Source organism: Diospyros lotus, chromosome 3 (genome assembly GCF_014633365.1).
Source record: "Diospyros lotus cultivar Yz01 chromosome 3, ASM1463336v1, whole genome shotgun sequence".
In the NCBI taxonomy this organism is placed as follows: Eukaryota; Viridiplantae; Streptophyta; class Magnoliopsida; order Ericales; family Ebenaceae; genus Diospyros; species Diospyros lotus.
In genome coordinates, this window is record NC_068340.1 from 38,505,585 (window position 1) to 38,532,733 (window position 27,149).

Below are 27,149 nucleotides of genomic sequence, written 5' to 3' on the forward strand. Positions count from 1 at the left end.
AACAGCATGTGTACATAACCAAAAAAAACTATGACAAAATTAACAAAAATTTAGGAAAAGGCTGAAAGAAACTAATGCAGGAAGGGTAAGCCTACGCAGGAGAAATAGGAAAGATCCCTAATGGAGGGTGTAAGCACCCCCGCCCGGATATCCCAAGCACCCGGACTACCCGAACGAGAGCGCCTACGGGAGGAGAAAAGAATGAGACACCAGACAAAAACCACCCCGGCATGCATACTCAAAGATGAGAGCAACGGAAGCGAAGAAAAACACATGCATGCACTACGGGTACCCCGCTAACACAGCGGTCACAAGATAAATAAACAAACACAAACTCCTGTGCCGAAATACACAAGACTCGAGAAAACACCTGGCACAGTAGAAAATAATAGAGTAGACCCTACACAATCATCAAAGTTGACAGGGATTGACGAGACTGCCTGTACACCACACCGACTCTGCCGTTAAAGCTGACTCCCTTGCCATGGCCCACGCCGCCACTACCTGGAATGATGGAAAGCAAGATGAGTCGAGAGACTCAGCAAGCATAAGGAAGAAAAGGCTGAAGGCTACACAAAACCAGAAATCTCACCCCAGAATAAACCCCCAGGTACACACAAGCCATGAGACGCTACAACACAACAGCTCAATAGCATAACAAAATAAAGGCACATACCGGTCCTTGGGGCCCACATAAGACACTTGGCACCCAAGTCCCATACCAACCTGCCGCTGCCCTGAAAGGCAACAAATATCTCCACAAACCTGCGCGCGCTGTCCCAGGCCGGTACTCCCGTCACCTGTATCCGTCGGTACTCCCGACAACCGAGCCAAAGGCTCCCTCGGAACGGTACTCCCGTCCGAGAACTAAAAACTACCAGTATCCATGCAATGCACATAGAAATGCAATGGCGTAGTGAGCATCAACGTGATACAAGGCGCCCATACATCCAGGCATCAGGCCATGCTCCGCCCACATAGTAAACCACACGCCATGCATATGCTCGCGGTGGATGCAACCTAACCAAACTAGAATGTCCGTGTCCAAGCATACTCAATAAATGAATATCCCAACATGCATCCCGTACCCATGTGCATATCAAATCATGAACAGTAATACAATGTATCTAATCATGCAGTAAATCACATACCGGCAGAGCTAGTCATCAGTGCCCGGCACCGGTCAACGGCCAGTGACTAGGGGTGTCCACCCGACGGTCCACATCAGGGCCGTACCATAGTCTACCCCAACGTCACCAACAACCGACCCTTGCCCCACTGCTCGAAAGCTCTAACCGAACCATAAATAAATTTGAGAAAAACTGTAAATAAATCCAATAAAATCGTAATTAAACCCTCACGTCTAGGAACCTAGTCCCCAAACTGGTTCAGCATCATTCCCGAAAGGAGTGGAGGCGGTACAAACCCCCGTAGGCTCACAACGGATAAAATTATAGAAGCCTCGAATTTAATTTAAATTAGAACAAATGAATAATAATTTAACAAATAAGGTTAGGAGCCGAATTAAAGTAAGGGAGAGAATAAAGTACAGGAAATCACGGGGTCTTTCATGGGATTTAAAGATCAGGAAGAGAGGGTTAAGAGCTTGCCTTTACACAGCCGTTTCTTGCATTTCTTGCACTCCCGCTGCGAAGTAAAACATTTAATAGCGATTAATAAAACCCTGACTCGCATTTAATTAAATCTAACCGTGTAATATAAATAATTTAACCGCCAAAATTCCACGTAGGCACACCGTAAATAAAACCCCGACAAATCTTATATTTGATTTAAATTATATTACATCAATAACATCCTCAATATATATATACTTAATTGATTAATATATAATAAAATTAACTTAACGCATCCTAATATACAAACAGTGGCATAAGTTCCTTTTCTTTTCTTTTATTCTAATTTCATCTAACTTTATTGCCCAGCACACGCAGTGGCCTTCACGCCATACACTGTGTTTACACACGCACACACATATATATATATATATATATAATTAATACGCGATATCGAAATGAGTTAAGGAAAGGTGAGGGATTTATAAAATAGAAAGAAATCACAAAGGTAGATGAGAGCTTGCCTGTATCTAGCCGTTTACAGCGTTTTCACACTTAAACATCACCAAATTAAAACACGTTGTAAATAGATTAAACTTCCAAAATTAATAAAATTAGGCCCAAAATAAAATTTTAACCGTAAAGAATGTTTAATACATATTTACTTACGTACCTGGCTAATTAAATCGCGATCAACCACATTAAATCTTGAAATTTTCCCCAAAATTTCCCTCTTTTCTTCGCTATGCGTCTGTTCCTTCTTCTCCCATTTTTCCTTCGATTCTGCTGGCTCGGAGACGCCCGAAACGGGCTTAAAAATGGCCCAAAACAAGTGGCCAGAAGGCAGCCACGTGGCAGCCTGTGGGCTGCGCTGGGAAGCCACCGCCTCAGGGACGAAACGACGTCGTTTCAGTCCCTTATTGGCTGATTTAAATCAGCCCATTTTCCTCCCCTCGCTCGAACCCGCGACCTGCTGCTCCCTCGTGCGCGCGCGCGACCGCGCGATCTAGCTGCATTCTTCAACATATATACACACTAAATTAACTTTAAGGTAATCCCACAACAGTTCCAGAAATTACATTTAAACCTTCATACTTTCATAAGTTCTCACAAACACCCCCCACATTCAATTTAATTAATTAAATAAATTTAATTTAGATAAATTTAATTTACACTTATATTATTTTTGGGATATTACAGAGGGTCCCTTGGACCTTTTTTGGGAAAAGGGCCTGTGAGAATGACTGGTTGCAGGGCAATTTTGTAGGGCTGAGGGCATGTTGGGGGGACTCCTTGTCATTTACTTCTCATTATTGATTATTGGTCTTTTTGTTGGATTCCCACTATGGAGACATCCCCCTTCCCATGGCCACGTATTTGTACATGCCTAGTGATTTTTATGCCAAAATAATGGAACCATATTGATCCAAAAAAATATATATATATGTACACACACATAGACATACAGACAGATACATGCAAAAGACGACAGAATAGTTTCCCTGGATTTGCAAGCTGACGTATTCCAGCGTCTTTATTCTCAACATAAATAAGATCCTAATCTTCTTGGAGATCTAAGAGATAAGATTATCAAGCTTGATTTTTAATTCAAATGCATAGTTGGAGATGAGATGACATATACATGTGTGTACTAGTAGTGATACATAATTGGTGCAATTTTGTACTACTAGTTAATATATATAAAAATAAAATGATAAAAGACACTTACCACTCCACTACTAGGAAAAAAGGTTTTCTATACAAAAACATACAAATAGACTAACCAACAACCTATTCTTGGATTTCCATTACTCTTATCCTTAAGGACAGAGTAGAGTTGTTTTTGGCCAATTGAGATAAGTTGTGTCTGCCTATTCTCTCAATAATTTATGTTTGATTAAAGCTGACATTTTGAGGAGGAGGTTCTTCTATTCATTTAAGGGCAACATTTTGTACGGTGTATTTTTATGTCAAAAGGTCCCTACCCAGAATTTTTGGGCATATCCCTCCCTGTTTTGGCCATTATAATTGAGAGATTATTCTAAGCTTCCTGTTGGAGTTGCAAGAAGTTAACATTTGATTGTTACAAGGCTATCTGGGGCTAAAATCATCTCAAGGTTGATTGATGATTAAAAGATTTTTTGATATTTCACAACAAAAAAAAAAAAAATTGTATTCTTTTGCGTTTTCATTAGTTTTCGAGTAGTGTTGCTATATTTTATATTACTACAAAAGGAAAGAATTTTATTTTATTTTTTATCAGCTATTATAACTCACGTTTAATAATTAACTATAACAGCAATGGTCATAGATATTAAAATTAGACTGACATAATTGATGAAACAAGTTAAACTTCTAACTATAGTCACCAAGCCAGTCCCGTTCAGAACAAAGGGAAAAGAATGTGCTTCAACCGATCAAACCCAATCAGAACCGAATAATTTTATTAGTTTATTTATTTAGTTTGCCTAGTTTATATTTTTTTTGTTTAAACTGTTAAATAACCCACAAATTTTTTTTAAAAAAAATATTTTATAAGTGATGTTTGTTAACCGAGATAAAAAAAAAAATTGAAAAATATTTTAAATAAAAATATATTTTATTATATTTATCTGATAACCCTATCACCAAAAAGAAATCACATGACATCTATCTAACATTTTATAAATAAATTTATCTGAATTTTTCATATGAAATTTTTTGAGGGAATATAAATAAATTTATTTAAAATTTTATAAATAAAAAAATAATCCATATGCTCCCCATTTAATAAAATTATAATTTTTAATACATTCTAAAAAATTCAACAAACAATCTAATATAAATTTTAAAATATTTTTTAACTTTATTTTAATCATCTGTAAAATATTTTAATTTTATTTTAATATAATATGTATATATATATTTATATACAATATGTGTATATATATATTTATTTATAAATATACACGCATAACAATGTTTTAATATAAATAATTTATTAATTTTAATATAAATAATAATTAACTTAAAATTTTAAATTAATGAGTTATTTTATATCTTTTGATAATTAATAAGTTATTTTCATCCTTTTTATTAACCAAACACAGAAAAAAGTAGAAAATTATTTTCCGAAAAAACCATTTTATACCCTAAGGGGAGAGGTTTTAGTCTTTTAAACAAATTTTAATTCGATAGTCACAACGTAATGATAACATGACCTGAAGTTGAGGGGGCGTAAGTTCAGGTCCAAAATTAACTTTTATGGGTTTATGAAAAATAAAAACTACATGTGAATGATTTCACCATCAATTCTCCAGAAAATTGAGAAAACTAAAACCAATTTAATTTTTTATTTTACTAATCTATTCTCGAATTTTTTTGCCAAAAAAATGATAAAATTATTTTTTTTTTTTTTTTTGTTCAACCTACAAAAAATTAACAAAATCAGAAAGTTCAAAAGAAACATAAACTAAACAAATATTAAAAAATTAAAAAAAAAATCAGCAGACGCAACATCTTCCTCTTTCACCTCTTCTACTGTATCATTCACCACTATTATTTGATCATCAGTTTTTCATCTTCTTCGATAAAAAAGGGGCAAATGATCAAAATTCAATTTTTGGGCACATACGATTCAAATAAGTATGTTCATAGTAAAGCATCTAGCAGTCAAGATTGCTTCAAATATTGCTGATAATACTAGTCATAATAACAGATTTTTTGTACACATTATTTTCTTGAGGTTAGCCACCAGAATATACCACTTCTACAATAATACAATTTAGTAGAAGCAGGTCACCACGCAAATCCACAACTAAAATGGCTACTGACAGAGATCAGTTGGGTCGGGCCAACATAATCTGGTTAAGTCATAATAGACTTGTTCTTGAACCAGGCCCTCAAGAGAGAAGCGAGAGCAAAGTATGGTATGCGATTTGAAGCAATGGCATTCCTTTCTCTCAAATTACATCAACAAAACATGAAAACATAGCTATGATCCTCTTGGCAAAACCCTAACCCCCAAGTACACCATCTAGCAAACTTTAGCGCACTATATAAGATCAATGATATAAATTTTAACTCATCACCTTATCTTTTGTAATGCCCTTGTAAGTTGTAACTCATATGACATCTACACATCTCCCACAGTTTTTCTTAAACTTCCTCAACCTATTTGGTTACATACTTATTCCACTCTGTCCACACTCAACCAAGGAGCCTTTATTTTTTTCACACAAAGAAAAAATTTTAATCATGTCCCACAGATCTCATCCCTAGATGACAAAAATAGACCCCACAAAGAATTTATTGTCATCCAAGCAACTTTCTCCTTTCTATCATCCGGATGCAAGCGAATAACTTGGGGCTTCGTCTTTCTTTCAATGAGATGTCTTCTATTACTCTTACAAATAGCAAAAAGAGAAGCAAAATGTGATTCAGTTGGAACCTATCGCAAAATAGAGGGAGACAGAGAAAAGAGGGGAAGGGAGGGGAATCAAAAACAAAAGATTGGCAAAGCATAAAAAAGGGACTGGTAGCACCCGATATGGTTAGGTATATAACCGCACAGTTGATATTTAAATTATAAACCAGTTCAGTTAATATGAACAAAACACGCAAGTAGCCACACAAAACCCAAGTTTAAAGGAGGAACAGCGCGAATATTAGACACTTGGACCCAACAAACAAAACACTTCACGTCCCCCGAGACAATCGTTCTCATAACGAAGAAACAGGTTGTAATGGAAAAGACACAGACTCACCCCTTAAGATATTTTTGCCCTGGAAAAGTCCATCTCAGGATGCTGCATGAATCCCAGTAACAACTGTGGTTAGTGATCTTGTGTTTGGGGAGAGGGAGGGAGAGAGAGAGAGAGAGAGATTTAAGTGCTCACCTCAGACATGAATTTCTTGAGAATCTCTTGTTTCTGCATCTCATCACTTGTTGGAAGGCCCATGGACTTCTGCCGCTGGTCAAACTGCAGGAGCAGCAAAGATGAAGGCACAAATATCAAAAGACAAAATGAGAAAAATGAGGGTGACAGAATCAAACAACAACAGCGTTATGTTTACCTGGCAAAATTCAAAAAAGAAATAACCAATAACAAGATGAGCAAGAAAATACAGAATAGTGAGGCAAATATAAGAAATCCCGCAGTAATTGAGGAGATCATAAAACTGATTCGTACAAATTGAGGAGACCATAAAGAATATCATACTGGCAATAAAAGTGATTCGTACAAATTGAAACAGGCCCAAAAAAGGGGCTCCTTATGAAAAGAAAACCTTGGTCAGCTAATTAACAGAGCAAAATTGTCTCGTACCATCGAGGTCATCAAAATTAACTATTTCCCCCTGTCACACTAACCAAAGAGGAAGTGAAACATTTGGGTGTCATTTGGTTTTATTAATGTTTCCAATTTAAAATTTTCTTTCTCAAAATTTTGAAAAAAAGAAAAAAAAGAAAATGTCATTTCACTACGTGTTTCTGTTTTCAAAGAAAAATGTCAGTTTTCTTTTCTAAAGAAATATATTAAATATATTTTTCAACACAGAGCCATCTAACTATAGTTTCCATAGGCAACAAAATCAAAAGTTTAAATACATTAAAATTGGTAGTAAAATCAAACAGGCTGCTTGTGACCTACCATCATCTTTTCCACAGTGGATCGTGTCTCTGGGTCCAAATCAGAAAGCTTGCTGTTTTCAGGTTCTACCTTCTGAGTGTCAATTTCAGGATCACCTTTTACCAAACACTTCCACCATTCCATTTGGTTATGTTTTGTAAGAAGTATAGAGATGGATTTCTGATCCTCTGCATCAAATATTGGTTGCCAATGTAATCAATGTTCAATTATTGTAATTAGAAGAGATAATAACTAGATTTACAGCATTTCCCTAAAAACAGTGGAAATCCATATAATAACATCAGCTACAAATACAAACACAAGATTGGCAAGTACACACACATGAACAAGAAATGTCCTAATACTTGGTAATGAATAGCATACCTAAGCTCCAGAAGCAATCTTCAACCTTGACAGGTTGAAACAGTTCAGCCTGCAAATAAGATGAATAGCAGAAGAAGAAATCTTCATGAGCCAAAATTCAGTATACACAAGCTTCAAAAGACAGCACTGCAGCCTAAGTCTATTAAGAAACTGGTAACTTTCAACTTACATCAATTATTGGGGGCTGACCCTTAAGTCCAACTTTCAGATGGTTCTTCTTTATCTCGCATGCAATAAATCTTGATTTAGTTCCTGGAGGGACTGGAATATTGACTGTAACTTCTTGCAAGGTTTGGCTCCACGAATAGTTATCCAAATCAAGACCATTTCCTTTATTTGGAGCTGGTAAAGTATTTCAAATAGAATATTAGATGCAAACTATTGATCTGGACAAAAATAACAGCAACTTCAAAAAGTGTTCCTCCATGAATAGACATTCAAACTAAATCCACTGTTGCAAGTGACAACATCACCCAAATGAGGAAAGATACATGGGGAAAAGCACAATTACTTTGTGCAATATTGCAGCCACCTACAAGCCATTGGTTACTAAAACTTGCAGTGCTCCACATTTTTTTGCTACAAACTTCTTTCATTTCATCTACTCAATTCACAGATAGAGATGTTGGTTATCCCATGTGTTTAAACCATATCAATCAAGTCTTGCACACTTTATCTTCAATAAGCACCACCTCTAACTTTAATAAGAATAATCTCCACACTAATACTACATTTTTTTATGTAACTACATATTTATCATAATATTTTCATTTCAGGTATGCTTATATTTTATATAAGTTAACACTTAACTACCAACATTTCAAGCTATATGATAAAAATGACTCCGTAACCTTAAAAGGGATTTAAAATGTGGAACACACTTCTCTATTTAACTATCATACTTTGATTATGTGAGTAACATCTTTTTTATCTTCCATTCTAAAAGATTGGTCTTTTTGGAAATAACTCATGTTCAAGTCTCATTCAACATGATCTACATTTGATCATGTGAGTAAAAACACAACATACCAAGCCTTTATCCCACCATGCAGGGTTGCCTAAATAAATTAGACTTCAATTCATTTCTACACAGTCTTATCTTTTACAAGACCCGTATCCTTAATATCAAACCAAAGTGTCTCCCACCAAGATTTTTTGGTCTTCTTCTACCTCTTTTGCTAACTACTCATTCATTCCATGAACTCTCCTAATAGGAGCCTCCACCAGTATTCATCTCACATAACCAAATAATCTCAATCGCATCTCTTGCATCTTGTGTCCGAAAGGATCTACTTGGACCCTATTATGAATAACCTCATTTCTTATTTTATTTTTCTGTGAGTAACATCATCAATAATCTTCGCCTATTGTCCCATAAAACAAAATTAGTCTTGTTTCTGTCTGATGTTCGACAAATGCAAAGCAATTTTTCCTTGGAGTTTTTTCCCTCCAAAATCATAACATCCATGCACATTGCATTATCCATTCATTTTCCATCCACATAGCCATCAGATGTACAGATCAATGTGTGTGTGTGTGTGTTTAATTCTACAGCCATGCTTCAAATTCCTACACTATCGATGTGTGTGTGTATTTAATTCTACCTACATTATCTATGTTTATTCTCGAACAGGACAGGGCACGACATTAACTAGCACAGGTAAGGCAACAGAAAAGGCCCAAGATACTATCTATTCTGCCTTTGTCTATACAAGCACACATCAGAATCAAAATTTGAAAAACTACAGACCAGCTCAACACTACCTTTTCACAATCTGCCTAGCGGTCACAAAATAAAGCAACTTGAGCAAGATACTGTGGACTGAATCCAATGGGACTAAACAAAAATTCAAATCGATCTCATCAATATAACAGATAAAAGAAGAGGGATAATAAGAACGCTACATTGCTTGCGGTCGGAGCTCTTCTCATCCTTCTTCTCTTCCTTCGCGCTGACAGATGCCGAAACCTTCGACTCTTCGGCGCGTTTCTCGTCCTCGGCCTTCTTCTGCTTCTGCTTCTCCTTCTCCTTCTCTTTCTCCTTCTCCTTCCTCTCAGCGGCGTCCACCTTGTCCTTCACGCCGCGAACCAGAGCATTTACGTCCCTAATCACGGATTCGCTCTTGAACAGATCGGACTCGCGAGAGACGAATTCGAAAACCCTCTCCAGAAACCCTAAAGGCTGCGAGGGGTCCAGCTCGGCGGTGAACTGCTTTGTTGTAGACGACGATGATGAGTTGGAAGGCTTCTGTTGATCTTCTGGTTCTTCGTAATCGGAGAGCACGGCCATGGTGTTCCGGAAGATTAGATCTTTGATTGGGGTTTTAGGGTTTTGGAAAAGAAGAAGGGCCGGGGTCCCGTTGGACTATGTATGAAAGGCGAGACCTCGTTCCTGACACAGGGTTCGAGCAACTGGCAGAGGATTCCAGAACATCCTGCTTTCTCATTTCATCAATCAATCGGTGGAAGGATAAAATGGAAATTTCACACTTCCGGCCAATCACTTCGACTCACATTTTCGGTCCACCTATTTGCTATTGCCTATTACCACCCCATTAATTTTCATTTTATTGATGAAAATCAAATCACAATTTACAATTTTACACAATATAAAATTTATATATATATATATATATTTTTGTAAAAAAACATATTTTACAATTTACACCCATTATTAAACTTTGTTACACTTACAAGGCAAACCTAACACTTTATTTAAAACTATTCTAAGAAAATAAAATTATTAAGATTATTATTATTTTTTTTTTTTTGGTTCAATGTTTGCACTAAGGCTTCACTCTCTACCCTTATTGTGCATTTTTGATTAATTTATAATTTTAGATTTTATATAATATGATATAATTTACAATTTTTTATTTCATAAACCTCAACCAGATGGTAAGCTATTAGCTATGTTTTTTTTTTTTAAATACAAACCAAATAAAACCAAACTCACTAACACTAATCCAATTTAATTTCACTAAGTGAACTAAATTATTCAGCCCCTAATGCATCACTTGTAGTGTTAGTTCACATTTTATGGGCTTGGGCCCTTGTGACTATGAATGGTCCAGTGGACGATTTGGGTGCAACTTTCTAGTATTTATTTGGTTACATAATATATTGAAGTTTATTTTTAGGTTGGAAAAGTACCCTAACTCATCAATTAATTTTAAAAATTATGCATAATTATATTATAATAGTTTAATTAAAAATAAAAATACTAAACTAAGTTTTAAGTGCAATAAAGCGGTGTTAATTAATGATTTAAGAGGGAAAATGTGAGAAAATATAACTACTAACCCTATTTAACCTGATTGAAATTTAATTTTATCTTTAGATTGTGAAAACAAAATAATTTTGAACTTTTGAAATTAGAATCATAAAACGCAGTGTTTGAAAATTTAATCAGAAATCATATTTACAAATAATAAGAAATCACAATTATTATTTTTAAGTATATATTGAATAAATTTTGAGTACACTTAATAGCCTATAAGTCACATATACTAAGCAAACCAATTATTTTTGTTTAGTATGATTTAATACAGAAGAGTATATTACTTAACTATTATATTAAATCGTGAATGTTACAAAGATTTTGTTTAGTATGATTTATAGAATAGTTTAAGTTAAATCAAACATCTCTAAGTATTCTAAATCTAATAAGGATTTTAATTGTTTTTGCTTAGTGACATATTAGTTTAACTTGATAGGTTAATATTGAGTTCATAACAAAACTTATTATCTAAACTATAAAATTATAATCATTATTTTAGCACAATAAGAGGAGGGGGTGTAGCTCATATGGTAGAGCGCTCGCTTCGCATGCGAGAGGCACGGGGTTCGATTCCCCGCACCTCCAAAATAATCTTTTTTATTACTATTTAGATAAAATAAATATTTATTTCAAAGTCATTGGATAAATATTAAATTAATATATTCTATATCAATGGGGTACAGAATTTTAAAGGCCTACGAGTCACGTCCATCCTCACCAGAGCCCACCCCCCTATTGGGTAGTTTTGGGTTTTGTCTCAGACAAAATTGGGCATGATCTGATTGCCCAACAAATCAAATAAGTTTTTTCAATCAAGACATATATATGTTGTTAGTGATGTTGTTATTATCTGCGTGGCGTGGCTCGTCACATGCCTATGATCCTTCTTCATTCAACAAAATTTAAGGTTTATTATATCTATTTTAAATAAATTGAGTTCATCGAATATATATATAATTATCAAAATTCAATACAAATTGTCACGCCCGTATCAATCCCCACACTGTAGCGCATCCACTGCAGCTTTATCTGGGATTGAGATGAATTGTAAAAAGTGTGTTTTAAAAATTCATGAAGTTTAATTAAACAAATTTTAACTTGGCTTAGCTTCAAAACTCAAGCCCAAACATACCTCCGATATTAATGTAGATTTATGAGGATGACATTGGTCATTGGGGGCATGATATGATTGAACAACAAAAACATTTAAGACTCAATAAATGTTAATGATGTTACTATTATTATTATTATTATTATCTGTTTATATAACATTTGAGCCTTACACTCAATTCTCTAAATGAATCAAATTTATTATAATTGAATAAAATTGGCATATCAAAACTCAAAGTTAATCTTCCTCGTCATAGCCCACTCACTATACGAGTTATTGATACGATTGAGCAATAAGAAAGGTTGGTTTAAAACACCAGACATGCTATTAATGATAGTGGTATTATTATTTGTGGTTATGGGCAATTAATTAATATAAAAAAAAACTATATATTAAACCATGTAATCGGTGTGCAATAATGACAAATAATTTAATATAATATATGTCAATTTCGTGTTCCGGGCTTTGCACTTATCACAGAGTCTCGTCTCTTCAGTTAATGCATTATGAGCTCTTTTATAACGACTCGATAATTCAAGCTCGAAAAATCGCTCTCGATCGTTTGATCTGGAGGTTTCGTCTTGAGTGTAACTGTCAAAGCTATCTCGATTTTATAGAATAAAAGTCCAATCGTCACCTTTGCATTTCGAGCTATTCCGAGCTTGAATGCTTGCCCTATCAACCATTCAATCTGGGAGGTTGTGGATCGTACTAACTCAATCGAACCCGACCCGATAAAGGCCCAAGATCCTTATCGGTCCTTCCAACCCAATCTTGATCATGTACTTGTCAACAATGATTATCATCACATTCATACCTACAACACTCTCGTATCCACTATAGGTTTCATCAGCATTTAATGAGGGTCCCATAAGCACCACACTTCTGTCAAAAAGTCTTGTCGACACCTGGTATCTAGAATCCTTTCTTCTCTCAATATAAGTTAGCCTACTCATTAATTAATGTATTATTTTTTCAACCTATCAATACGTATCAACTTAATTCCTTACCCACTTTATTGTTGAAGTATTTTAAAGGTGCCTCCGCCTCTCATTTTGATCAAAGAATCAGCTCTTACATCTCGAAATATCCCATTTAAGAATCCTTTTAGGCCAAAAGGAACAATATGTGGTCTCTGCACCCACACCATATTAATTATTAAGCCTTCTCCTCCAACAACGATAAGAATTCCCGCCGGGGGGGGTGGGCAGTCAAGGCTGTGAATGCCTCTGGGTCCCATCCAACCAAAGGCAATTAAGAAGACCAACCATCTCATAACTCTTCCCAACAAAGCAGAATTTTTCTTCTTTATTTCCACGGTTGGGGCACCCTGAATTTGACCATATAATTGGTGTGAAATAATAAATGGCCCATTTAAATTGCATATTTAAACGATATTTTTAATATGACAACATCATAAAGATTGCGTTAATGCCCATCCCTATATGGGAGGTCTCGAATACTTTTAACTTTCATACCCCTTCGTTAAATGTATCACCCAAATGGAAATTTGATTTATAAGTTCTATTTGAATTAAATGTGATGACCCATAACTCTCCAATCGAAATCTGAAGCGACACTTAGGCCGAAAGAAGGTGGCAGAGCCCACGGCATGGAAAATAAACGCGGCGGTGCCCAAGGGGGCATGTGATACAGCCAGCTATGGCCTGTGGGTGGTGGCTGCTGTTGGGCGCGACCCGACTGAGGAAGGTGAGGCGGCACATGGCCTGTTCAGGCAATGAAGGGGTTTGATTTTGAAGGGCGCTGAGGATGATGTGACCCCCCTCTGCCTTTTTGTTTCTCTACATCGTCGTAATAATAATTCATTCCCCCTCCGAGTACCCGATGGACCTAGACTTGCCTCCTTTCCTCCTTTTTGGCAATTCATCGACGCTTGCCTCCACAAATTCTGTTGTTTGATAGTGACAGTATCCCCTTCTCGTGCCTTTTGATTGTGAGAACATCATCTTGGATGCACTACTAATCATTCTTGAGATTCTGACCTAATTATAAGAATTATTTTTCGTGTTTCAAAAATACCAATAAAATTCTCTATTGTTAAATGACCATTTTACTTTTTATTCTTTTTCATTTTTCATTTGATGTTTTTAAAAAAAAGAAAGAAACAATAGTTGCTAATTGGCAACTAATGCCATGCCAAACCCAAATGTTTCAATCTAGAAGCTAATGGGTTTTAAAGAACAAGAATAGAGAGAGAGGGATGGGTCTTATTGATTCGGAACTTGAGTTCTGATCGCCTAACTAACGATGATGAAATTGAGGTTGATAGTAATCTTTTTTAAAAAGAGAGATGACAGTAACAAATGATAAAGGAAATATCTATAAGAGAAAAGAAATTTCAACACAAGTCAAAAGACTTTGGTTAACCAAAGTGTTGGAATTACTCTTGCTCAAATCTCTAAAAATTAAACTCAAGGACACGCTCTGGCTTGGGGAGTGTTCAAATTGCCCCTAGTCAAATATATGAAATTGGGATAAATTTGGAGGAAAAAAAAAAAAGAGAGAGGGGGTCATTGAACAAAGTAGAAATATAAAATAATTAATTATTTTAAAATTTTAAAATTGTTTAGGGTAACAACAAAAGAGAAAAAGGTGCATTTGAAATCTTAAGAAGTTTGTAAGTACAAAAAATATAGATATTAATTGGTACTTTTTACAAATTAAAAAAATGCTATTAATAGTATCCTTTTATCTTCTTTAAGATATATATGTACTTTGTTTCTACATACTACTTGTTTGAATATTTGAAATTAACCAAAAGAAGAAAAATGAGAGTTAAGAGGAAGTAGAGAAACTGTTGAGTCAACTTGCTTGTATTAATTAAGTTTTGATGATTAATAAAAATATTTTTATGATATAAATATATTTTTTTTCATATAAAAAAATTATTTTGAATTAAAAATATGTGCGAAGAGTAAATTTATTTTAAATTAAAGGTGGATTGTCTTTAAATATGTTTCATTTTTTTAATCATTTATGTCTCAAAAGTTTATGTTTGAATTTTCATTTATTGATAAATATTTTTATTTTTTATGCAAAAAGTATATTTATTTTGAATTAAAGAAAAATTACTATTAGACATATTTTCTCTTTGTCATACAAAAAATAAATTTATTTTGAATTAAAAAGAATTGGTTTTAAACATATTTTCTTTTATTCATGTAAAAAGTAAATTTATTTTAAATTAAATGTAAAACATATTTTCTTATTATTTGAAAAAGTCTAAATATTTTTTGAATTTCAAACTTCATATTAACATTTTCTTTAGTGTCTAAAATGCTTATAAATACCCCAAACTCATCTTTTAAGTATCCATTGCACATATTGCACATCCAAAGCTCCCAAAAGCTCTCAAGATAATTTTCAAGCATTTCAAGGCTCTCAAATATTCATTATTCATCCACCGAAGAGCCACAAGGGAAGAGGAGAAAAGTTCTTCAAGTCTTCTATGACAAATCCGAACTTCTCTATTTGAGATTACAAATTTATTTATTTATTTAAATATTATCGTCTTATATAATTTGTTCTTAATTGATTATTTGTGTCAAAGTGTGGACAAATTATTTATAATATTTAAATTATTATTGAGTATTGTATAGGTTTCCTAAATCCGTTAAAATGTAGGTGAATCTAGTTTCCAAAGTAAATTAGGGATAAAACCTTGATGTAGTAGTTGTCTAAAACCCATTTTAATTTATGTGTGTATATAGTTTCCAACGTGAGCTAATGTGGAAACTTTGATGATTTTGATTTAGTGGAACCCCAAGAATAGTTAGGCCTTGCGATAGTGGATTATGTGTGTGTGGAAATATCGAACCACTATAAAACTGTGTTGTGTCTCATATATAATATTTATTTTTCTTATATCTTGTGGCTTATATTTATTATTAATCTCAAATATAATTTATTATATATATCAAATATATATTTTTTAATAAAATTATTAATTAATATATTTATTAAAATTGAGAAAAATTTTAATCACTTAATTTACCCATCTCTTGAGTGGCCATATCGTAAGAGACCAACAGAAACTAAAAAAAAAAAATCACTAAAATATGAAGAAAATTGATTGAATAATAAATTTTCCTAAAAAAATTATTTTTTTTGTTAGATTAATAGTTCTTATGTTATAATAAAACTTATATAATTAAAATATTTTTGAATATATTATAGTACTTATAAATCGAGGACAAGTCTTAGCAGCAATAATAATAGTAATATTATTTGTTTGTGATAAAAAAAATCATAGAAAAATATTATGTATAAATAGGCCATTGCAAATGTGCGTTTGGTACGGGAAAAGGTTTTAAATTTCTAAAATTCATGACTTGTAAGAATGTTCTTGAAAATTTTTGATTTCTAAAATTTATGCAATTCCATATTTGGTTAAATTTAAATATTTTCAGAAATATTGTGTATTTTTTTATGAAAATTTTATATTCTTATATTTGGTTTAAATACAATCTTCCTAGGAATCCTTGTTTTTTTTTCAAAATTATCCTTATTTGATTTTTTATTTAAAAATGATAAATTCCTTCAAGTATATAAAATATTGGGACCGATGACTTTTTAGGAAATCAAAAAACGTCATTTTTTACACATTATGCATATGTGTGTATATAGATATACATTTTATATGTTTGTAAGAAGGAAGTTATGGCAAAAAATAATCGTAAAAGGGCTATAAAGTTATAAGAGGGTAGGTGATGTTTTAAACTTTTCATTTGTTAAAAAAAATTCCCAAGTCTATAGGAATCTTGGATTCCCAACCCCCTATACAAATCTTTTTATGGGATAGTTGATTAAAAAAAAATATTGAGAATGTTATTTTTTCAGTATTCATTTTTAAAAAAGTTGTACCAAACATGAGAATGTAAATTCTCAATCTAACATTTAGAGGTGAGCAAAAGTTCGGTCAAATCGAACTAACCGAACCGAATCGAAAAGTTCAGTCGATTCGATTCAATTCGATTTTCAAAAAGAGCAGTTCGGTTTGGTTATATTTTTTTAAAAAAATCAGTTATTCGGTTCGGTTCGGTTATTTTGATAAAAATACACAAAAAATCGAACCGAACCGGTGTAGCAAATATCTCTGGCGAACCGAACTGGCCACACACACCCCCCCCGCGCGAACCAAACTACCCCCCTCCCCTCACGTGGGCCATTTTTGTACTCATCTTCGTTATTCTCTCTCTCTCTCGTCTCGCCATTTCTTCTTTACAGATCTGGCGATGGCGAAGACAAAGGCGATTTGATGCTTCATATATCAGGTACTGGCTGTAAGCACCCCCGCCCGGATATCCCCAACCACCCGGACTACCCGAATGGGAGCACCTACGGGAGGAGAAAAGTAATAAACACCAGACAAAGACCACCCCGGCATGCATACACAAAAAAAATAAGAACAGCGGAAGCAAAGCTCAAGACATGCATGCACTATGGGTACCCCGCTAACACAGCGGTCACAAGATAAATAAATAAACACAAACTCCTGTGCCGACATACACAAGACTCGAGAAAACACCTGGCACAGTACGAAATAATAGAGTAAATTCTACTTAGACATCAGAGTGGATAGGGATTGACGAGACTGCCTGTACACCACACCGACTCTGCCGTTAAAGCTGACTCCCTTGCTATGGCCCACGCCGCCACTACCTGGAATGATGGAAAGCAAGGTGAGTCGAGAGACTCAGCAAGCATAAGGAAGAAAAGGCTGAAGGCTACACAAAACCAGAAATCTCACCCCAGAATAAACCCCCAGGCACACACAAGCCATGAGACGCTACAACACAACAGCTCAATAGCATCATAAAATAAAAGCACATACCGGTCCTTGGGGCCCACATAAGACACTTGGCACCCAAGTCCCATACCAACCTGCCGCTGCCCTGAAAGGCAACAAATGTCTCCACAAACCTGCGCGCGCTGTCCCAGGCCGGTACTCCCGTCACCTGTATCCGTCGGTACTCCCGACAACCGAGCCATAGGCTCCCTCGGAACGGTACTCCCGTCCGAGAACTAAATACTACCAGTATCCATGCAATGCACATAGAAATGCAATGGCGTAGTGAGCATCAACGTGATACAAGGCGCCCATACATCCAGGCATCAGGCCATGCTCCGCCCACATAGTAAACCACACGCCATGCATATGCTCGCGCTGGATGCAACCTAACCAAACTAGAATGTCCGTGTTCAAGCATACTCAATAAATGAATAACCCAACATGCATCCCGTACCCATGTGCATATCAAATCATGAACAGTAATACAAGGTATCTAATCATGCAGTAATTCACATACTGGCAGAGCTAGTCAGCAGTGCCCGGCACCGGTCAACGGCCAGTGACTAGGGGTGTCCACCCGACGGTCCACATCAGGGCCGTATCATAGTCTACCCCAACGTCACCAAACGGTTGACCCCTGCCCCACTGCTCAATAGCTCTAACCAAATCATAAGTAAATCCGAGAAAAACTGTAAATAAAACCCGCACGACTAGGAACCTAGTTCCCTAACTGGGTTCAGCATCATTCCGAAAGGAATGGGGGCGGTACAAACCCCCTTAGGCTCACAACGAATAAAATTATAGAAGCCTCAGATTTAATTTAAATTAAAACAAATGAATAATAGTTCAACCAATAAGGCAATGTGCCGAATTAAAGTAAGGGAGGTGATAAAATACAGGAAATCACGGGATTTCTCACGGGAATTAAAGAATACGAGGAAAGGGATTGGAACTTGCCTGAAATCGGCTGATTCCTGTCTCTTTCGAGCTCCCGATGCAAATTAAATCATTTTCTAGCAAATAACACAATCGGGACCCAAATTAATTAATTTTAATCGCGAAAAATTATAATTAAAATATAACATGCTTCTATTAATTTTTACCCACGTACCTGATCACTTCCCATGCCGAAAAATCCCAAAATCCCTTTATTTTTCATATTTTTCCTCTTCTTTTATTTTCTTCTCCTTTTTTCTTCTTCTTCTTCTTCTTCTTCTTCTTCCTCTTCCGCGCCCACTGCTCCAGCGCCTTCTCCTTCTCCTTCTTCTCTTCTTCTTTCCTTTCTTCTTCCTTTTCTTCTTCTTCCTTTCTTCTTCTCCTTCTTCTTCCTTTCTTCCTCTCCTCTGTTCTTCTCCCAGCGGCCACTCCTGTTCATCGTCTTCCCCACGCACCCAGGCAGCCTGCAACAGCGCATGGCCGCGGCCGGCCTTCGCCATCCGGCTCTCCGCTGGTCGCCGGGCCTGCCTCCGGCCATCACCGCGCGCCACCGCGCCTATCCGCCCGCCGCCCTGCTGCTTCGCTTACCCATGGCCGCGGCTGGGTGCTCGGCTGCCATGGCCGAGCTCTCGGCCAGCTCCCATGGCCGCTCTACACCTCGCCTCTCTCTCCCTCTCTCGGTCTCTCCCTCTCGCATGAGCTCTCACCCTCTGCTCCTCTGTTTTCTTCTTTTTTTTTCACCAGAAGCTTCAAGAAGCTTCAACGAGAGACACACAAAAATAACACTTTTTTTTTAAATAACTTAAATTAATTAACTAAATTTAATTTCAGTAAATTTAGTTTACACTTTTATTATTTTTATTATTATTATTTTTTTTGGGGGATATTACACTGGCCGAGCTCTTCGTCTTCATCTTCTCTCTCTCTCTCCACCATCTATCGCTGCATGTCACTGATGGCGAAGAAGAAGACGAAGGCCGGATCTACTAAAGGCTGGATCTACTTACCACGCGTCCTCTTCGGTAAGTTTTCGGCTACTTCTCTTTTATATTGAAAGTTTGAAATGTAGATCTACTAAAATCCAACCATTAGATGGTTTTAATTTTTTGGTACGTGGGTCATTGTGGTTGGGGGAATCCGATGATCGGTTCCGATCATCGGAATCGCCTGCCGACTAGGTGGCCGACAGCAACAGTAAGGCTGGTCTTTTGCAGTCATCTTAGGCTCTGGTTCGATTAGTATGGTTTAGGTTTCAGTTAGTTCAGTTTCAGTTACTTCGGTTTGTTGGGTTAGTTGGTTCGGTTATTGCATGTGATTCGGTTCGATTCATAATTTTTGGTTGGTTTGGTTCGGTTATAACCGATTGCTCACCCCTACTAACATTCTCAAGAATTTAAAAACTTATCTTATACCAAACGCCCTCTAAAAATTCGATAGTTAGGATCATGAAATTGTTTTTAAAAGTTCAGTAGTTATGTGAGTTTCACAAGGTGTTTTTGTTTGAACATGACAATAAATTTATTGATTAAAAATATTATTCTAGAGCTAATTGAAGTTCGCAAGAAATAAAATAATTAAATGACACAAATAATCTTATACTTAACTTATATATTGAAAACTTGAAGGCCATATTAAAATCAATATAAAAAACTTATTACTTCTGGAATAAGAACTTATATATTTATAGAGAAATATGTTTTTTTTTAAATCTCTTAAAATTAAGATTATTTCAAATAATATTTATCTCAATATTCTAAAATCTGCTTAAATTAGAATTTTTATAGATAATGTTTATCTTTGTATTCTGAGATCTTTTTTTATAAAACTTTTTTATCTTATTTTCGCTTTGTTTGGGACCTACCCCATTTATTAGAGGAAAATTACACATTTTTTGTCCAAAAATTATTTTAGACTTTTAAAACTTTTTCGATACTTTAATGGACTTTTTCTTATGATTCAACATTGTTAGATAATTAAACATTTTTAGCTCATCGGTTCGAATATGTTGGAATATAATATAATAAGTGAAACTACTTTTTAGACTTAATTTTTAAAAGAATTCTTGTACGTATTAACTTGTTATTTATTTACTAAATTAAATGTATGACAAGCAATAACCCTACTATATATTAAAAAAATAAACCCGCCCTACTAAGAGCTTTGATTAGTCATTCCTGGCACTTTCAAAATTTCTACGATCTATGACTTTAAGGACTTTGAGAACCTTGAATTTGGTCAAGTAAGACACAAGACAAGTTTGTATTATAGTCATAGAGAACATAATTGTCACCCGCCATGTCACAATCTTCTTAAAACACCTTAATTTCTTTTTCACTATGATCAATTACTTTTTTTATTTTATTTTTAAGGGACTGATCAATTACTTTTCTTTTTTTTTTAAGGGACATAAAGGCATTTAGCTTAACAAACCGACTTGCCCTCTTTTTGGATCCACTTTTCTATGGTTGGAAGCATTTGTAAATGGTTTGATTTTCTCATGGGGTTGGCTTCGTAGTATACATCTTTTCCTTTATTAGCTTTTGCATAATTCACAACTCTCTCTCTCTCTCTCCTTCTCCCATCTTTATTCTTTCTTTTCAATTATTATTAATTAGTGGGAGCTTCCCACTTTGTAAGAAAAGAAGCTGCTTTAACCGAACCATTCCACACGGTTAAGTAAACTCAAAAAGGTGGCATAATTCACATTCCTTTATAAGAGATATATGCCTAATGTCTAAAAGGTGACAATACATTAATTAGCACAATTCATTTCATATTTATAAAACGATGGGACACTGGTAACGTTACATAAGAGGTAGTATACATACAAAGAAACTTCTATTTTTTCCTTTTTTTTTTCTTCCAAATCCTTTCAATCAAATTGACATATTCTTTTCCCTGTCCAATTTTTAGAAAAAAGAAACACTAAAAGGGAAAAAGAAGAAAAAGAGCAGAAAAAGCAGGCAACGAACGAACAAAGCCTAATAGAAACAGTAGAAGATATATTGTTGTCAACGTCAATGGTCGGTGGTATTTAAAGTTCTCTGATGCATATTATGCTATTCTTCACGCATCTAACCACCTTTTTCTCTATATTATTCTCGAATATATAAATATTATACAAACTTAATCGGTAATCTCTAACACGATATGATACTTACATCTTCAATGTATATATGTATATGATGGCAGTAAGGTGAAAATAGAAATATCAAAATTTTTGGGACAATGCAAAGATCAGCTGTGTTTAGAGGGATCAGTTTTGTGTTTTAATCAATACCCACCATATATTTCTAAAATTTAGTATAAATACAAAAAGAATAACTAGTTTCACTAATTAAAAATTATTATATTAATTACACTAGAATTAGATTTGCCTTGGCGAAAGGATCTTTGATATTATATATATATATGAGAATATGAGATAAGGCTTTATGGAGAAAGGGAATCCCAAGTTCAGAAAAGGAGCTTGGGGGTTGAAGTGGTGTGGGGGAGTGGCATTAGCGGATGCCTCAACATCAATCATAGATATTTTTGGACGAAAACAAATTCAAAAAACAGTGGATACCACTAAAAAAAAAAAAGAAATAAATAAAATAAAATTGAATTAGAAAATGGCTGCGGAAAATAAAGAAAAAGAAGATAGATTTCTCCTGTGTGTCTTTGGTCCATGTCTTACAGATGCGGCAGTGGGCTGCTACTGGCTGTAAGTAGGAGACAGCTCGCTACAAAGAGAAGGTAATCCCCACATATATATATATATATATATATAGCTCACCCTCGCCCTCTCACTCTCTCTATACATATGTCCATCACTTCTCACTCTCTCTACAGAGTGATAGTATCATCTCTGTGTCTTTTTGCCACTTCCCCGCATTTTTCCTATATCCTGAAACAATGGGCTATGGCCGGCTGGAAAGCACCGAAGCCGGATCTTCGCAGCCGGATCAACTAGGCGGCGAGTCAAGGCCGAGGCTGAGCAGCAAAAGGCAGGCGGTGAAGCTGATTCTGGTCCTGTCGGCGTTCTTGATCGTGGTCTCTGCCGTGTCATTCTCTCTCGTGGTCGGGCTCCGGACCAGAGCCTCTGAGCCGGGGCTGCGCCGCCGGGCCACCTTAGCCATATCCCGGACGTGCAGCCGGACCCAGTACCCGGATCTCTGTGTCGAGTCTCTGCTGGACTTCCCCGGCTCTCTCTCCGCCAGCGAGCGCGACCTCGTCCACATCTCCGTCAACATGACGCTCCAGCGCTTCGACAAGGCGCTCTACGTTTCGTCGGCGATCAGCAACCTCGCCATGGACGCCCACGTGCGCTCGGCGTACGAGGACTGCCTCGAGCTGCTCGAGGATTCCGTCGACCAGCTCTCAAGATCGCTCGCCTCTGTCGCCGGCGGGTCGACTCAGGACGTGTTGACCTGGCTCAGCGCCGCCCTCACCAACCACGACACTTGCACCGACGGCCTGGCCGAGGTGATATACTCTTACAGTTACGCATCTCAAGGATATATATATATATATATATAAATAATAATCTCTTGGGGTCAAATGTAAAAAGTTATCCATTTTCAATCTGAAATTTATCATTTTTAAGGAATCAATTTTTTCATATTTAATAATGATTTGTTCCAAGTTTTTGAATATATAATTTGTTTTAAGTTAACCCATTTTCCTGAACAGGTGAGTGGATACGTGAAAGATCATGTGGGGGAGAGGCTGAGGGACTTGTCGGAGCTCGTGAGCAACTGCCTGGCAATATACGCTGCGGCGGCCGGCGACGAAGATTTCTCCGGGATCCCAATTCAGAACCGGCGGAGGCTGATGGAGTCCGACGAAGAAATCAGTGAGTTTCCCGCGTGGTTGAGCCGGAGGGACAGGAGGCTGCTGCAAATGCCGGCGACGGGAGTGCAGGCGGACATAGTGGTGTCGCCAGACGGCAACGGGACCTGCAAGACGATATCGGAGGCGATCAAGAAGGCGCCGGAGCACAGTACTCGCCGGATCATAATCTACGTCAAGGCAGGAAGGTACGTCGACGGAGAGACGATAAAGTTAAAAGCTTTTTCCACTTTGTCCTTTTTTCAACTCTGCAGAGCGCATTCTCTGGATGTGAAATCCCAATAATAGCACCGACCATTTTTCAACGTGTATCATCCTTCATAATTAATGACACGTGAATATAGTTTATTTAGATATCACTTATGCCCCCATTTCTTAATTAATCTATATATATATATCAATTCGTTTTCTTTGTAATAAAATATATTTATTTTTCAAATGACATGCAACTACACTACACGCACTGATCAGGTACGAAGAGAAGGTTTTGAAGGTGGGGAGGAAGAAGACGAACTTGATGTTCATAGGAGACGGCAAGGGTAAAACCGTCATTTCGGGTGGGAAAAGCGTGGCTGATAACTTGACGACATTCCACACCGCGTCATTCGGTAAATTCCTTTTCAACCACCCACTCCCCCGTTTTATTTTTTTTTGTTCTTTTATTTTATCTCCAAGCTTATGTTATTTCACTTTTGCATCTGCTTTTTAGGCGAATCACACTTTAGCCCCCACCCCATAATTTTGTTTTTGCATTGAAAAGAAATCTCATTTGGGCTCCCTCCCTGTTGGCTGTTTCCACTGATTTCCTCAGATAGTGTGTCATTATTAAAAAATAAAAAAAAAAAGTTAAATAATAAGAAAGCCTAATGTAAGCTGTCATTTTGAAAAATGTGTAACCGGAGTCAACTTGTTGTAGTAGTAGATTGAGCAGTCGATTGACTAAAATGCCCTTTTGCCGACACAGCAAGTTGTCCGCTCAATCCTATTAATTAAATGACCCAATAAATGTGAAGGGTTTTTGTTACCCATTTACTGATATAATAATAATAATAATTGTTATATTTATATTAATATAAGATTATCAACTAAGATTTGGGATTAAGTAAAAGATGATGGTATTGGTAGGTACTTTTATGCGTTTTGACAAAATGAGGAAGAAAAGACATGTGGCCATCCTTATCGACTTGCATCGCAGTCATGTCCAGTCCAGCCAACTGGGTTGTAAATAATAAAGCACGAAGCTGGTATTAATGCCCCAAAATAATAATAAATATTTCAGTGGACGGTGTTTATAAACCGGATGATGATGATGATGATGATCCATGACCATCCCATTATTGGAGGTGGGTCACACTCACACGGGATTCCCATTCCTTTAATCCTCTTTTAACAAATTTGAAAACATTTACTTATTATCTTCTTTTTATTATTATTATTATATTATATAGTATACAATTTTTAGGTGTCCATTATTCTTATCTTATTGTCTCCATTACTACTACTACTATTATTATTATTATTATTGTTGTTGTTGTCTTGGGTGGGATGAATTAGTAATGCATTAAGTTTTGGGGATTACAGCGGCCACCGGGATCGGTTTCATTGCCCGGGACATAACATTCGAGAATTGGGCGGGGCCGGCGAAGCACCAGGCGGTGGCGCTCCGCGTCGGCGCCGACCACGCCGTGGTCTACCGCTGCAACATCATCGGCTACCAAGACACTCTCTACGTCCACTCACAGCGCCAGTTCTTCCGCGAGTGCGACATCTACGGCACCGTCGACTTCATCTTTGGCAACGCCGCCGTCGTCTTCCAGAACTGCAGCATCTACGCCCGGAAACCAATGCCCTTCCAGAAGAACACCGTCACCGCCCAAAACCGCAAGGACCCCAACCAGAACACCGGCATTTCGATCCACGCCTCCCGAATCCTCGCCACGCAGGACTTGCAGGCCTCCAGGGGCAACTTCACCTCATACCTCGGCCGGCCGTGGAAGCTCTTCTCCCGGACGGTGATCATGCAATCGTTCATCGGCGACCACGTCCACCCTCGAGGGTGGCTGGAATGGAACACCACCTTCGCTCTCGACACCTTATACTACGGCGAGTACATGAACTCAGGTCCCGGGTCAGCCCTCGGGCAGCGGGTCAAGTGGCCAGGTTATCGGGTCATCAATTCCACGGCGGAGGCAGGGAAGTTCACGGTAGGACAGTTTATTTTCGGCTCCAGTTGGTTGCCGGCCACCGGAGTGGCGTTCTTGGCCGGGCTCTCGGTTTAAGAAGACGACGACGGAGAAGAATTAATTAATCTAATAATAATAAGAATAATCCGTTTATTATAATTTATATTTACTTTAAATAATGTAATAATAATAATGATTATAATATGTGGTCATCATATATCTTCTTTTAATGTTTGGAATTGGGTGTACCGGCCAGCAGGAAGGACAGCTACATGGTGTGTCTTGGATTTGTCAGTCTTGTTGTAATATTGTGAAATTTGTAACTATAATTGTACATAATATATTCTACGTTTCTAGGGACTAGCATGATTTATGTGGGAAATTTTATTACTTTCATCTGAATTTTTATAATATTAAATATAACAGTATAACAAGGGTCACATGGCATTAATGAGATCTCGTGGCCCGTGAAGGCGCCTGCTATATGTAGGAATGATGCTTGGGTTTAATGGTTCATGCATGGAGTGGTGTCGGTGGGTGGTGCCATAGCCCATGCAAGGCATTCATGGGGCTTTGAATCTTTTCATGTTGGAACATCCCAACAAGTCTAACATTGATATGGAATGATGAATAGATACAATCACATGACTTTTCTCTTTCTTTCTCTTTTTTTTTTTTTTTTTTTTGAGAGGGAGGGGGGGGGGGGGGGGGGGGGTGTTGGGGGGTCGGTGGGCTAAGGAGAAACGCAACTGGTACTTCTCGGTTTTAATGTATATTGGTAGTCAATCTAAATACCTAAAATAACTTAGAAATTACGTATATTAAATAATTATAATTTGCGAGTGTTAGAGAAAAGGTCATAAACATTTTTTATTAATTTTTGAGCGTACAAATTAGAATAAGAGGGAGCTTTTTCCTACCGCACTGTGGGTAAGATGGATTTGACGAGAAAGTGAAGTGAAACAGAGCGATGGGTAATGATGGAAGGAGTACAGTCGCACGAATTGAGAGATGGTCCCCCCAACCCCAAGGCCCCAGTGTCATATAATATGTACACAAGTAAGCAAGTTGGAAAGCCCTTGCCTGAGCTGTAAACGCGTCGAAGGGCAGCTACCAACAAATTAAGCATTAATAGAAGTTGAAAAAGGCAAGAAGCCAATAGCTTCTGGATCTGGATCTCACAAGTTTTGCTGTTTTGGGGCTCCTCATATCAATAAGATGTCTGCCCATGAAGCAAAGTTTGGTGGCAATTGCCGTCTTGTCGCCGCTCCATGCATGGCCTCCATCGATGCTTTCCATTTTCCCGAAGTCCATATTTCTATCTTAATCTTCTTCTTTCGTGATTTTTTTGCTTTTCTTTTTTGTTTTTATCATTAATCCCTCTCATTATGTTATCTCACTATCCCTGCATCTCATAAGTCACAACA

General features: G+C 36.6%; 2 protein-coding genes and 1 non-coding gene across 4 annotated transcripts; 2 read left to right on the forward strand and 1 right to left on the reverse strand.

Annotated features, from left to right (window-relative positions):
• Positions 1 to 5,289: 5,289 nt before the first annotated feature.
• Positions 5,290 to 9,996, reverse strand: LOC127798273 (protein BOBBER 1-like). 2 transcript variants are annotated; one of them, XM_052331731.1, is made up of 7 exons: positions 9,473 to 9,996; positions 7,737 to 7,909; positions 7,568 to 7,616; positions 7,205 to 7,371; positions 6,452 to 6,535; positions 6,320 to 6,361; positions 5,290 to 5,958 (listed from the first exon to the last, which is right to left on the reverse strand). In XM_052331731.1, exons 1-6 carry the CDS (start codon positions 9,855 to 9,857, stop codon positions 6,323 to 6,325), a joined length of 897 nt encoding a protein of 298 aa, XP_052187691.1. In that variant the 5' UTR covers positions 9,858 to 9,996; the 3' UTR covers positions 5,290 to 5,958; positions 6,320 to 6,322. The 2 variants fall into 2 exon arrangements, with proteins under 2 accessions (XP_052187691.1, XP_052187690.1); XM_052331730.1 differs by lacking the exon at positions 5,290 to 5,958 and having other exon boundaries at positions 6,107 to 6,361; positions 9,473 to 9,995.
• A 1,363-nt stretch (positions 9,997 to 11,359) lies between these two features.
• Positions 11,360 to 11,432, forward strand: TRNAA-CGC (transfer RNA alanine (anticodon CGC)). The gene has a single exon. It is a non-coding gene; the product is annotated as a tRNA-Ala (tRNA).
• A 10,961-nt stretch (positions 11,433 to 22,393) lies between these two features.
• LOC127798217 (probable pectinesterase/pectinesterase inhibitor 34) lies at positions 22,394 to 26,085 on the forward strand. The gene is made up of 4 exons (XM_052331607.1): positions 22,394 to 23,173; positions 23,381 to 23,727; positions 24,011 to 24,147; positions 25,121 to 26,085. The coding sequence occupies exons 1-4, from the start codon at positions 22,604 to 22,606 to the stop codon at positions 25,816 to 25,818; spliced, it is 1,752 nt and encodes a 583-aa protein (XP_052187567.1). The 5' UTR covers positions 22,394 to 22,603; the 3' UTR covers positions 25,819 to 26,085.
• The last annotated feature ends 1,064 nt before the right edge of the window (positions 26,086 to 27,149 follow it).